At 30.0% G+C, this 15655-nt stretch overlaps 1 protein-coding gene across 1 annotated transcript in view; it reads left to right on the top strand.

Moving 5' to 3' along the window:
- Positions 1–15655, top strand: part of LOC108756633 (glutamate receptor ionotropic, NMDA 2B) — a 171733-nt gene that overhangs the window by 121555 nt on the left and 34523 nt on the right. The window contains exons 4-7 of the mRNA XM_018500601.1: positions 7322–7500; positions 7824–8238; positions 10370–10553; positions 10994–11132. Coding sequence (XP_018356103.1) covers positions 7322–7500; positions 7824–8238; positions 10370–10553; positions 10994–11132 — 917 coding nt within the window. The remainder of the gene's footprint in view (positions 1–7321; positions 7501–7823; positions 8239–10369; positions 10554–10993; positions 11133–15655) is intronic.

Raw genomic sequence — 15655 nt, forward strand, 5'->3', positions numbered from 1 at the left:
GAAATAATAATGTAAAAGCATTATATGATTTACATACATATATTTATTTTCCGTTTTATATGATTTTACTTAGTTTCTTATAACGTTACATATTCTTAATCGATGGTTACATACAATTATACATTTTAGATATGGAATATACAATTTAGATAAATATTTTGAAGCTAATACAGGCTTGACAAAGTATGACGCAAGCCCGACAGGTAAATAAGCTACCATAAAATCGAGGAGAAACCAGTTTGCTCTGTGAATATACGAGGGTCGTTCGAAAAGTCCGTGCAAAGTCACTGCTGATGGCACTACTGGCGCGTATCAAGGTTAGATTTAGTTAGTAGCATCTCTTGGAGGAACACACACCAAGTTACAGCCAGATCGGTCTATTTGTTTGTGTTTGGCATTCATTTGAATCGAGGAAGTCGAGGGGGGTTTGTTTCTGCAATCACGTCCTCGTTTCCATAAAATCTTTTTCCCGCCAGCCATTTCTTCATATTGGGGAACAAATAGTAGTCCGAGGGAGCCAAGTCTGGAGAATAGGGGGGATGTGAGACGAGTTGGAACCCTAATTCCATTAATTTTGCGACCACAACTGCTGAGGTGTGAGCTGGTGCGTTATTGAAAATCACTCGACTTCCTCGATTCAAATGAATGCCAAACACAAACAAATAGACCGATCTGGCTGTAACTTGGTGTGTGTTCCTCCAAGAGATGCTACTAACTAAATCTAACCTTGATACGCGCCAGTAGTGCCATCAGCAGTGACTTTGCACGGACTTTTCGAACGACCCTCGTACTCGTATAACAGATGTCAGTGATATAACTTTATCATAAGGTAATATGACACTAGTAACAATGTTAACCCGGTAGACGGTGTGAGTCCATTGAATCCATGTAGTTAAATCTGTTTGTTAAAAATGTCAAACAATTATCTTTATGTTAAATATGTGAAAAATAAATTTGGATTATTCTTATTAAAATATACTTAGTATTCATTCTTTTTACAAATTAAAAAAATATTATTTTAGTTTCTTGAAATTAAGTAAGATGTTTTTGAAATTAATTAATGCCTTTTAATTAACATTAGTTAAATGGATCGTACAAATTCAGCGTCAGTAACTGTGCTACAGAGTTTTTATTAGCTTTAGAGAATTAAGCTTAGGTTTTAGCTTGAATTGTTATCAACGCGGAAAGAACGCTTTTGCTAACTAAATTTAAGTAACTAAATTTAGATAGATACAGATCTAAAAATAAATTTTTTTAAATTAAAATAATTGTGTAGGACGCTCATACTGGTTGCTAAAATGTTAAAGCTTTTTGCAACATTGTTTATTATGTTTGATTGTTTTACATGATAATTTTGATAGTCCAATGAAATTATTTTCAAATCCGTATCTAGCTAAATTTTTAGATACTTGAACAAAAAAATTCTTTCTGTGAATATTTTTTCTTATCAACATTAATAAAGAAGATATATAATAAAGGAGAATAATAGATATAAAAAGTCTCATTCATCATTTGTATTATTTATGTATTTTGACGATCAGATTTTATTTAATGTATTTAATAGTTTTAGATTTTAGAACATTTCATTAACAACAAAAAATCCGCAAAAGGTAAAGTTGTTTTAATGGTTTAGGTAGGTTGATATTTCTTTCCTTTATTTGGTAATGTTTGACTCTGCTCGCATCGTGTGAACATCGCCAAGCAAACAAGACTGTGCGCAAACCCCTCGTAATTTCCCGTCTGACGACGTTGGTCGGGAAGATTTTACCATGGGAAGTATTTCTCTGCGCGTTGTTCGGCCGTAGAAGTGATGTACGACCTGTCGGAATTAACATTGGCGCATTGCATTTCTTCGTATCTGAAAGATGTCCTAGAAAGCCAATATTTCAGGCTTAACTCACACGTTCATGACGACAGCGAGTAGTCGATGTCAGTGTATTTACGCGTTTACTGTCATTCAGTATATGATTCTCGGGGTTCGAAATTTCCTCCTTCATCTATATAATATTTAGACAGCACACTAGCTTCCAATCTCAATATTTACATAGAACGACTGCGACCGTATTACTTTAAATGACGATACACACACACTTTAAGTTTTAAAAATCACCTTCTTCTAAGTGACACGTAAGAAAAAAAATAACAGTAATCATTATTAAAGTTCGAATAGTCATAGAGTTAAATTTTTTCAATATTTTTCTTTATAATTACGAAAATTGTGTAGAATTATTGCATGTTTATCATTATTGCGTGGTTACATTTATAATAAATAATTATCGCTGAATGAAGTGTAAAACAGTGTCAATATCGATCAAATTGTTATACATAGTCGTGAATTGATATTAAATAAGTCAATTTCAATTATCTCATTTTATTGAATAAAATCAATGATATTCAAATGATTAAATAACTTGCAAATCTGATTACTTGTGAAACATTTTAAATATTTAAATACTAAGTGTCATGAATAAGCGATCGATTAAATGGTTATCGATTAAGCTCGTTTTATGCTAAACGTCAACTGTCGTTAGTTTCGTGTTTACGGGAACGCTACTACATATACTCGTACTCTGCTCAAGCTTTTAGACTAATTGTGAGATATTTACGCAAGGAACGTTCAGTGTGCATTCAATTAAACTTATCTTGTCAATTTATACTTTGCTAAATATAAAGTAGTTTGAAAATCACATTGCTTTTTTTACTACTTGAATTATTTTGTCATGATGTAATACCAAATCCTTCTTGTATGAATTCCAATTAAGGAAAAACTTTGAAATTTATGACTGAAGGTAAAACTGCTGCGTATTAAATTTATGAAAAATGTTCGGTTAAACGCGAACGAATAATTAAACTATAATACATGCAAATATAATTTTTTAATATTGCTTTCACGTTATATTAATACTATAACAACAATATTTCTATTCATCTAATTACACGGTTAACAAATTTAGTTTATAATTATTACTTTCAAACAAATAATTATTCTGATCATTTTGTTTAAATTTTTATATCTTATCATTAATTACGATATAACGAGAATAAAAGATTTCTCATTTATTTATAAATGTTTGATAATATTTTTAATATTTCGAAATACGTGCTTAATAAATGTAAAGTATACATTCTAATTAAATTTTAGTAAATCTTAAAACAGTTATATGATATGATGGCGCTAACTGTTAAATTTTAACCGATAAATTTTAATCAATAAATTTTAATTCTCTTAATTTTTTTCTGGCATTCTTACAATCAGACTTTTTTATTATTATTTCATAGAAGTACATCCTCCGCAAATTGAAAATAATTATATTTCTATTGTAATAATGTATTACGCCTATCGTAGGAAATTAAACATCACTAATTAAATTAATAAATGATTGTACATAAACAGATGCAATCTATTTTTCAGTAGAATAAAGGTCATGGTCAGACATGATCAGATTTATATCTTTATGGCTATAAAGGAAAAATTTTTTCGTCATATTTACTTAAACTCTTAAATCTATATTTATTTGGAAGGATAGAATGGTTTCCATTAATTATGAAACTATGGAAGCCTATTCCACACGCTCATAATAGCCTGATTAATTAATATGTGGTTAAGCTGACTATCGATATACAAGGGCTGACCCGCAGCAGCCAAGGCAACATTCCCAAGCTAGTATCTCCGATTACGATAGTGTAATCATTAGCAATATTGTAATTACCGGCGAAATATCTTTGCGGCCAATAATGCGGAAGCCTCAATTTGTCATGATTGTCGTTATTGGCATCGTAATTGTTGGTCGAAACAAACGCGACCGATTTCTGATTTGCAGCCAATGTAGATGTTAATATTAATGATTTAGGATTGGCGGAATCGTGTTAAGTTACTCACAAATCACGATCAGAATAACGTTACAAATATAGTTCTACGGAGGTGACTAATCTTGATGAATTGCGCGTTTAATTACGTTAACTGGATTTACGGATGTAAATCTGTATCAGTTCGGATTAACAGATTGATATGTGAAATCGTAAGGTATATTCCACTAATATATACAGCATTATATAGAAATAAACGTACACAATTTGGTGAAAAAAATAAATGTGTGATCACAGACTTACAATTAAATAAAACTGGATATTAATTTAACATTTGTCGGATGGGAGGAGCAGCGTTCATATTTGATAATTTTACGTATCCAATTTTAAATGCCATTTGCTGTTACAAGCGAGAATTCAACATTCCATTAGAAATTATTAATTTTCGCGGACACGCAAAGTCGTAAATAATCTATTCATCGATTTAGACAAAATATCAACAAGTCATAAATAACCTGTTCGTTAATAACACTTGATAAGAGTTTAACACAAGTGGTACCAATTTGTCCTTTCTTTCTGAACATTTATCACTTTTATGAGCACAATTATAATTTATAAATTTTCAAACAAATGCAATAATGCAAAATGTCTACATATATGTGTGTGTATGTATATACGAGATATATTTATTGATAAATGAATGAACAACTCTCTCGACATTAATGATGCAGTTTCATTGCGACTAACATTATTTATCAGAGATTAACATTTTTGTTATATTTTTAATTGTTACAAGTAATTTTTAATTGTAATATATCTTTTTAATTGTAATACTTAAAAATGCGTGTTTAGACTGTTTTATTATGTATTAAAGTTTATTTTAAAGGTCTATGTACGTTCAATCTCAACAAATTACAAACGCATGGTCGACGAGGCACTCGATTATACAATATTCCAAAGTCAAGGTAGTTTCTGATCAAAGGAATTTACGTTAATCGACTTGCTGTTGCTTGATACAGATTTAGCTACTACATTCATGATACTACGTTTTCAATAATTTGAAATAGGCCATAGTATATATATATACACAGAGAGAAGTGAAACTGAACCTGTTAATACAATCATTTAAAAGATTTATGGGTTCTACGGATTGTTAAAATATGACTTTGAATCACCGTTGTTTCTTTTGATAAGAATACCTAATATACGCTTTTTTCTGTCACAAGTAAAATAATTAAATAAATTACATAAGTACTCATGTTAACGTATTTATTATACTCGTACTTCCACTTCTATTGTAACATTGTTTATTAGAGGCATAGAGTGCTACGCAAATATTATTTTATTGTGCCAAACTTGATTGCGGCTTTGTGTTGGAAACAATACATGTGAATAACTACTGTTACGTTAAAATAACATTATTTAGTAATGTTAATGTAGTCACATTACAAATCCAATTAATTAATGTATTTTGTGATGTCAATATCAAAGGTATAAGTTTATTATTTAAATACATATTTCAATTGTTCTCAGTGGCTAAATTGATTTTTGTATGATACTTTAGTCAAATTTTTTGTGAAAATTTTAAAATATATAACTAAAAGATATACAACCAATCATGAATAGACTGGATTAATTAATCAATGATTTTACGATAATTGCAATAGTTATATATTTTAATGATTTATTTGCACATACTGTGACAATTACACTAAAAATAAATAACGTAATATATGCATATAACATAGTAATGAATATGAAAGTGCAATGTTCAAATATGCCAATATAATTTCATAACACAAGGTGCGTACAATACTTATTATAACTTATAAATTATTCTAAAATTATACATGAACTAAAAAGAGAATAAGATTAACTATAACGCATAAGTATATATACAGACGTATTTCAAGAAATATAGAAAACAAAAAATATAAAAAACAAAAGGAAATTCATAGATATAATTATTTATAGATATATATAGATAAAGAAATGTCAATTCTTTTATTTAAATATTTATAGCTATTAGCAGGCTAAAATCTAACTCTTTTAGTTTAATTGCTATTAAATTAATAGTATAAAGATTGAAAGAAAACAACGTTTATTTGTCAAATATACGTGCTTTTAAAATATATAAAAATTTTTCGTATTCAAATTACAGCTGTATAATACATTTTAAAATTATTTCGAGTTGATCGTTAAAGATCATATTGGACAAGACAAATCGGATCTTCTATGGCGATTAATTATCTCCTCGACTAGTACTTGGTAAAGCAACAAAGTACTTATATTTAATGAAATAACGTTATATTATAGGAGTATTTTCTGAATCAGAGAATATTTTCTCTGATTAATCGAATTAAATTACCGATTATACATACATTATGAGAATTATGAGATTTAAATTACACATGCGACCACCGTCAAAAGTGAAATAAATGCTGACAGCGAACTTTATCTTTAATGTACGGATTATTGAAAATTCAATATTAGAAAATTCATCATTAAAATTTTATTATCAATTTTAATTTTAATGACAGATTTCTAATTATTGCAACATATTATCTTTGAGTTTAAAAGATTAAAATATCCTTACTTTTATGTTAAAAACAACTAAAAATACAAAATTCTTTAAGGAATAAAAAGCATTATCTAAAATGTTTACTTAAATCCAATCCCTGCACTACATTGTCTTTTAAAATCTCAATTCTGTGTTGTGAACTTGATGCTTTTTGCTTAAATTGGATCGGATAAAGTCAAATGGAAGAAATATCATACGCGAAATAAAAAACTAAAATTTTCTATTATACTTTGTATTTCGAAACAATAGGTTGTAACTAAAACGAAGTCAGTCGGTCAAATATTCTGCGTGAGATAGGTTTGATTATATTCATGGTAGTCGTTTTGCTTTTCGTTTTTCGAAAAATGGGCGTGCGTGTGATAAAGGCGCAGAAATAAATTTAACGGGAAAGAATAGCGTGGCGTAACTGGATGGTGGTCGTAAAAAATTAAAATTACGTGTACCGTTTTATTCCAGCAGCTAAGCGATAATGCATTCAGCAACGAAATAAGTTTAGTGATACTGATGAATAGAAAATCCACTTGATTTTACTGGATTATTGTAACTTGCAGAATATGGCGCCAATTGTTCGTCGATATTCATTCAATTAGCTAATATGATCGCTTTGTAAAATTAAAAAAAAGTAAAAACAAATCGGAAAAAGGAATTCATTGTAAACACACATAAACGATTGTTATTGCTAAGAATATTATTTTGTAACTTTCAAATAATTGAGAATAATTAATCGTGTTGTGTTAAGATATTATATGAATGTTATACATATACACACACACACACACACACACACACACACACACACACATATATAATAAAAATAAAAAACCTTTTAAAAATTTCCTCTAATAATAAGGAAATAAATAAGGTAAAAAATTGAAATGTTATTTGTTTATTTATTAGGATTACTATTTAATGAAATAATGGTTTGTGTTTCAGCTATCTTAGACTCGCTTTGTAAGGAGTTTCTTTCGGTGAACGTATCGGCCATCTTATACCTTATGAACTATGAGCAATACGGACGCAGTACGGCCAGCGCTCAATATTTTCTTCAATTAGCCGGTTACTTAGGAATTCCTGTGATTGCATGGAATGCTGATAATTCTGGTCTGGAGAGAGTAAGTTATTACAACTAAAATAAGAGAGAAAAAAGTAAAAGAATTTTTTAATGTTTCTGCGCGTAAACAATATCTATAGATGAATTTTTCATTACGTCAAAGAATGTCTCAAGTTATATTGAAATATACGAGATGAAACAGCAGTTTGCAATAAAGCAAGTTCGGACTATTTACTTTTTCTTGTTCTGCACATAGAAATATTTTTTATAACATGTAAAAGTGAAGTTAAAATTGAACTGAAATATAGTTTGTGTAAATAAACATATAGTTCGTGTACTTTGTCAACATTCACGAAACATAACGGGAATTCCGTTGGTTTGTAGCGGGCGTCGCAGAGTAGTCTGCAGCTGCAACTGGCACCGTCGCTGGAACATCAGACCGCGGCGATGCTGAGTATCCTGGAGAGGTACAAGTGGCATCAGTTTAGCGTAGTCACCTCGCAAATAGCTGGTCACGACGACTTCATACAGGCGGTCAGAGAGAGAATCTCCGACATGCAGGACACATTCAAGTTCACCATACTGAGCGCCATTCTGGTTACCGAACCGCACGATTTGCTCGAGTTAGTTAACAGCGAGTCTCGAGTGATGCTACTGTACTCGACCAGAGAAGAGGCTACTCATATCCTGACCGCTGCCAGGGAATACAAAATTACTGGCGAGAATTATGTGTGGGTCGTCACGCAAAGCGTTATCGAGAATCTACAAACTCCCAGTCAGTTTCCGGTCGGAATGTTAGGTGAGTAGTAAAACTATTCGTATTTATGTATTCGCGGTTACTGGATTTACACATTCTCCTAATTTTAAAATACTACGAGGTCTATGTGTACGAAGTTCCAATCAAATTGTGCGTAAACTATAATCAATATTATAACATTCACAAAAATAAATAAAAAATTGTAACATATTTTAATTGAATTTACAATTTTTATATCGGTTTAGACTAAAATTTTCTGCGATAATTTTATATCTGAAAAATTAAGCATTCTTCTGAAGCCTTCTTTCTTATTTTATAATTAATTAGAAAAGAAGATCTTATAAAAGAAGATCCAAATATATTCACAAAATTTAAGGATTATATCAAATATGTATTTATTATATTTTAATCTAAAACTACATAAAAATTATAAAACTTCGTAAAATTAATGAAACTTATAATAAAAATAATTTAATTAAAATATATATTATGTTGAAAATAAATTAAAAATAATCTATCTTTTTTAATTAAAAGAAAAACATAATGTGTATGTGTACACAATAATACGAAAATAATTCTAATCATTACATAGAATTCATTAAAAATAATATATAATCTCACATCTCTTTTAAATATGCTAGGCATCTCGGTAAAACGGAGTATTTACTTCGGTTACACATATGTTAACATTCAGAGTACGCCTTTTATTGGAAAGAATGCATGGCTTTCGGGCGGTTAAACGGGAGAGTTATTCACACCGTGACCAGAATCGCGGAAACAGAAAATTGATTTCTTCCTTGAGAATTTTCTAAGAATATCCTTGAGAGAAAAATAAATTCGCCGAATTCCTTCTGGTGAACCATGTAGAATAACATAACTTAGATTGAATCTCTCGCGTCTGAATTTCTGCGAGCTAAAACTAGTGTGGTAAACTCGTTCTATATATATATATAGAACGCAAACACCTCGTGTTCTTAAAACACGATTGCTACGAATCAAGCAAAGCAAACGTTGCTTGCTTATATTTAATATTCTCTGTCTTTTCCTTTCTCAAGTTCTTTCTGTTGCAAGAGTATATATTCAACTATATTCATCCATATAAATCCACATTTATCTTACGTTAGCTAACACGAAAGAAAGTAAGAATTTTATGTGTTTTATCAAAAAGATGTTGTGCACTGTTTGCAGCTCTGCAAAATAAAATCGTGAAATTCAAGATTTTTCTGTATCTCGCTAAATTTTCAAAGAATATTTCGTTCTGAAATACATATACTCAAACAATATAGAAAATTTTTGTTGACTTGATTTTCACGGGTCAACTTCTGGTCGAAGAAAAAGAAGAAAGCAGCTCTGGCATGAATCGCCAACGTTTCTCAGCCTTGTGATACATCGATTTATTTTCATTTTTCTCTCCTTCTCGCATCCTGCTCACACTTTTGATACACACTTATGGAAATGTAGTTGGCGCAGTGTATTGCATAAAAATCTGGTTGAATAAAATCTTACAAAGCGCATCTTCGTGTTTCTATAAAAAAAGATATATTCTTTGAACATATAAAAAAGAGACAATCAATATAAAAAAATTTTTTAATATAAGCAAAGTAAAATCAACAGTAGGAATAACGAAAAAAATTACTATAAATTTGGATGAAATTCTTCTGTTATTTTTATCTGTTTATTTTATTAAGTTATATCATATCTACAAAAAATTCATTTTTCACTTATTTCTTAATTAAATTACAAATAAATATTTAGTATTTTAAGTTTAAAAATATATTTTTTACACAGTTTTTTAATATAAACAGAACGATGAAATTATTCAAAAATAAACAACTAAAAAAATATCAAATCGAATTGAAGTCCAGTTATCACAAAAATCCAAATTTTGTAAATCGCAAGTTTATGCGAAATTATGAATTATCAAAGAGAGTTTAAGCAATAAGCTCTATATTGAAAATTAAAATCAGTATTTCATAAATTACTTTTAAGCTTATTTGGTTGTCCGCTTGTTTCTATCAGATTATCATCGGTAAAAGAAAGCAAAAAAAAAAAAAAGAAATGGAAAATCTTCTTTATTCTGGCATGATTGAATTGGTATTGTGCAAACTGATATAATTCTTACTGATATAAAATTGTTTTAACAAATCCGCCCGATATCTCTTTGTTGCTGCAGGTGTACATTTCGATACCAGCAGTGAGAGTTTGGTAAGCGAAATCACCACGGCAATCAAGGTCTACGCTTACGGTGTCGAAGATTTTGTCAATGATCCGAAAAATGCGAATCGAAGTCTGAACACTCAACTGAGCTGCGAAGGCATCGGTGAATCACGATGGAGCACAGGGGATCTATTTTTCAAGTAATTTCACATAATTTGCTAAAATGTGGATAGATTCGTGCATCATTCATGCGAAACTTTCTAAATAAGATTAGAATTTTCTTTAAATGGTATTATAAGAAATTTTTACAAACTTTGTAATAAATTAGCAGAATTTTGTAAAAATGTTCGAGAACTATATATTCTCAGGATAATACAGTATTTTATTTATTTTATGTAATATTACAAAATGAAAATGTTTACTTTATTAAATGATTTAATTTTATTACACATTATTTAATAAATTTAATATTATAATCTTATTATATAAATATATGTATACACATCGCATTTAATATTTTATAATATCTTTCAATATAATTTTTACAAAGCTTACAGTTTTTGTACTGTTCTTCTTTATATATTATAACACATTGTATCTCTCTCTCTCTCTCTCTCTCTCTCTCTCTCTCTTTTTTTAGATATTTGAAGAACGTTTCGGTCGAGGGTGATCAAGGAAAGCCAAACGTAGAGTTCACTCAAGATGGTGTGTTAAAGGCGGCGGAGTTGAAAATTATGAACCTTCGGCCGGGGGTTAGCAAACAACTCGTCTGGGAAGAGGTAAGTTCAAATCATCTTACATGCACTTTACCAACCACGAAACTTTATAGCTTCCAGAAGCTATTGCTAGTCGCGATGCGAGATGTGATGCATCTCTGAACGTTCAAAAATAAATACATGAAGACGAACGAATAATTAAATCAAAGCGCCGAATATCAAGATTACAACCTTCACGGCATCCTTGACGAACGAAACTGAATATTTTATTGCGATGCCATTAATGCAACGAAACGTTTGCATATATTTGCATAAAGTTGTATAACAGAAAGAATTTTTAGTGTAAAAATTGGGTTAAAAACAAAGACACATTAATTTTCTATTATATTCTAGCGAAAAAAAATACTTATGCGCTAAAAAAAAACTTTTTTGGGCAGCGAATTATTATGACATAAAAAATAGGAATATCAAAAGTTAATACATTTGTTATTTATTATATAAGATCTTTCTAATTATATATTTATGAATTAGACAAATTTTTATTAAAATCAAATATATATTTTATATGTCTCTAGTCGATGTTTATAGTCGATGAAAAAAATTTTCCAGTAAAATCGGTGTTAAATAAAACAAAATGGAAAATAAACTCACAGGTATATTTCGTTAAAACAAAACTGTTGAAAAAAAAATAAAAAAATGCAATGGAAAGTTTTTTTTGTCGTGCACGAGCTAGCTTCAAACTGAAGAAGCGTTATCGAGTAAAAATGTAGAATTTATCGCCCTCGCTGTCGAAAAGGCTCAAAGAGGTCACGCTATATATAACTTCGTGATCGTCTCTTTCGTTACATTGGATTTACGGAGCTGAAACCGCGGAATTGCGGTAAACTTTAGCTTCCTTTTACATCCGGCGCCGATGACGTTCCTTTTGCAATCTGCTCATTTGCTGCGGAGAACCGCAAAGTTACGCTATTAATCGGCGGAATAACTTCATATCGTAATCCGTCTCTTTTACCGTTTTTATTATGCGGCGCTAGATCATTCGCGATAATAAATTAATGCGTCAGTGTAGGCTTTCATTAAGTCTCATTGAACTTATCACAGCGCACGAAGACATATTCTGTTTAGCTGATGCTTTCTAGATATTGTCAGATCTGGATGGCTCATAATCGTGTTATGAAATGCTTTGCGAGATATTTCAGGACGCATCCGTTTCCTTCATAGAAACGGTAACACGATTGTCACGTACGCAGCAGGTGGAGGTACTACTGCGTGGTGCTTTGTGGTAGATAAAACTAATATATAGCATCTCTTAACGTGCGCAATAGAAATTTCCGATGGGGAAGATATTGTGTTAGGAAAATTTTCTTTTCGCTGAAGTTTATGATAAGTTTTGCATAAAATATTAGATACTAGAAAATTTATGATTTTCAAACGGTCGTAAACGTAATTTTAAATGTTAAATATACTTATACCATCTCTCTTATCATTATATTTTTAATTATTATTGCTATATTTTTATTAATAATATTTTTAAAAATTTAATTTTATTATTAATTAAATTATTATCGTTGAATTAACTAATTAATTTATTAAAATGTGTTCTGATAAAGTATAAAAAATAAGTGTGACATAAAATGTTTTGCAATTGGATTTCTGCACCATCTTTATTCAGCATTTTATTACAAAATTAGCGTCATATTGTAATGTATTATTGAGTGTCCGTTGAGATTTTTACTACGTTTGCAAGTTTTACAGCGGTATCGAGTTTCACAAGTTTGATGGGAATTTCGTTAGAAATGCCATCGAAGTTTAACTCCACCTTTCGACATTCCTCTCGTGACACGAATCCATCTTTGTTCAGTGAACCGTTTGATCCAGGAAATTCTTTCGTTGCCTCATTAAAGTTTGAAACGCTTGCGTTGTGAAAATCACGACATCTCGACACAGGTAAAAATTTATCATCCATCCGCTTCAGTAAATTCATCATTTGTGGAGAATGAGCTTACCATCAAGATAGACTTTTTTTGCCGAATAGCTGATAAAGCTTTTATACTTTGTGCTGGCTATTCATAATATATTATGATCCGTGCCGGTGCACTACTCTACTTTGATAAAATATTGTTCTAATATTGATATTCGATTAACTCTATGTAAAAAGCCTCGAATCTTTTTGATGTAATACTATTTTTATAGTCTAAAAGTCCATAACAACATTGAAAAAATATTAAAAATATGTTTATTATTCTTTATTACATAAATATTATTTACAATACTTATAAAACTAATTTAATCGTGTGTTACTTCTTTCTATTATCATCTTTTTTCATAAAAAAATAATATAAGATCACGACACGATAACTCGCAAATCTTTTGGAATCTCATAGGATGAATTATTTTTTAAATTGCGCTTTTCTAGAATTTAGCTTTACGACAAAATCAAAAAACTATAAGATTTGAATTAAGATATATATCATGTTTATCGAAAATGATGTTGACATTTCCTGTTTATTAATCAATGCAAAAATAGTCAGGTAGAAATTAACGATGCAAGTTTTAATGCACATAAACCTCTATGCGTTTACATTTTTAGTAAATTTCTAAAAGCTTTTATAGTGAGTATAATTATGAATTAATAATTTTTCATATAAATTAATAGCCATTTTTAGAAAATCTATGAAGTATGTAATATAATAATAGTTAGGAATACTATAAAATAGGTTTAAGAGATCTTTTGTCTTTTTAGAGTCTAAATCTGAATGCGTGATAAACATATATTACAAACTTAGTATCTTTACAAGAATCTTCTTATAAAAATTTCTTATAAGTGAAAGAGTCCAGAAATTATAATTTTAGTTCAATTTCGAACATTTTTATAAAAATGTTTTAATCTTAATAATATATAAAACGTTTATATAATACTTATTATAATATAATATTAAAAAATAAATAATTTATTCAAGATAATACCTTATATGTCTGAAATACATCTATGCATTATTTAAGTGTAGAGGAGATGCATTTGTGTTACTTTTGTTCAAGCTTTATATTCGTTGTGACATTTATCTGCGCTTATCTTGGTAAGGCTGTAATTAAAATCCTATTAATCCAGCACCTAGCTCGTCACGTAATGAAAGCTGCGCTAAAATTTCATTTGCTGCCCTGCAACCAACGCGGCGGAACACGAAACTTTGTTACGCCAACATGCGCGACCTCTTCGATTCTAGTGATTCGCGTGGGCTAGTCACGATTTTAATTATTTCTTTTAGAGACGATCATCACTTTGTTCTTCTAAAGACTAGAACTCATCGCGTGATATTTCAACCACGCCTGTCGACATCTCGTTTCTAATTATATCTTACGTCTGTACCATGTCAGCGTGAATTATCACTGACAGATTTCAGAGTTCTCATGTTTCTGTTAATCTCATTTTGACAGTGACATCCTTCCGTTTCACTGTGCTACAAATAATTAATTGAAGATATTGGAAGGCGGACTTGATATTTCCTGAGCAAGATCGAGCTGACAAGTTGATAAAGGAGAACAGGATTATAATGTACAGATGTAAAAGCATTTTATAATTAAAATATGAAGTATTTATATTTTTTTATTTGATTTGTTTAATGAGAGATAGCCGTTTATGAGCAACTGAATAATACATGTTTTTTACAGTAAATATTGGATCTGAGATGTTAATAATATTCTTATGCCATATAATATACATTAGCATGGCGTAAATAATGCTATTAAATGCAAGCTGCCTTGTATCACGAATTCAAGAGAATTTTAAAAGCATTGAAATATTTCCATTTTTATAATGGCTGTACAATCAAGTTTACAACAATTTCAAAAAATTTTAATATTTCAAGGAAATTATATATTGTTAATATTTTAGAAATATTAATAATATATTCATGTATAATAATTCTTCTATGTAATTATAAATACGACACAATATATTAGATTCATAATGAACAAATTGTTCTTTAAAATATTTTTTTAAACTTAAATTTTACAAAATGATTGAGAAATTATATCGTGCTAAGATACATAGATTTTTTTTCTACAAAAAAATTAAATCTTATATAAGTTTGCGGTATCTCTTCGTGGATATCTTTGACTTTTACAAGGATAAATAGATTCATCTGATTTATACATACAGTTGTTCGCGTGATAACTTGAAGGAAATTAGATCTTTCTGATATCAATCCTAATAAAGGACGCCAGGTGTTCATGATAATATTTCAACGGCACCAGTGATGCATCATTTTCCGGCGTGCGCATGTTTTCTCGCACATTTCACTACTAAATTGCCAACCTTTTGCAAAATAAGCGGATTATATTGGATCAAAGTCTGTCCGATGCGAGCAGTATCGCGCGTGAAACGCGTCGATCGGCTAATCACGTTAGGTACACTAAATTCCAATTCTCGAGGCAAGAATCGCACCAAACTCGCCGGAACGCAGTTTACTCCAGAACCTGCTGTATTCGCGCAATCGTGCGAAATTAGGTCGTCACTTAGGAAGCTGTATGGAACTAGAATTAATTAGTATGCATGCATCAGAGTGGGATAACGTGCGATGTGACTC

Source organism: Trachymyrmex septentrionalis, unplaced genomic scaffold, assembly GCF_001594115.1.
Source record: "Trachymyrmex septentrionalis isolate Tsep2-gDNA-1 unplaced genomic scaffold, Tsep1.0 scaffold129, whole genome shotgun sequence".
NCBI classification, from domain to species: domain Eukaryota; kingdom Metazoa; phylum Arthropoda; class Insecta; order Hymenoptera; family Formicidae; genus Trachymyrmex; species Trachymyrmex septentrionalis.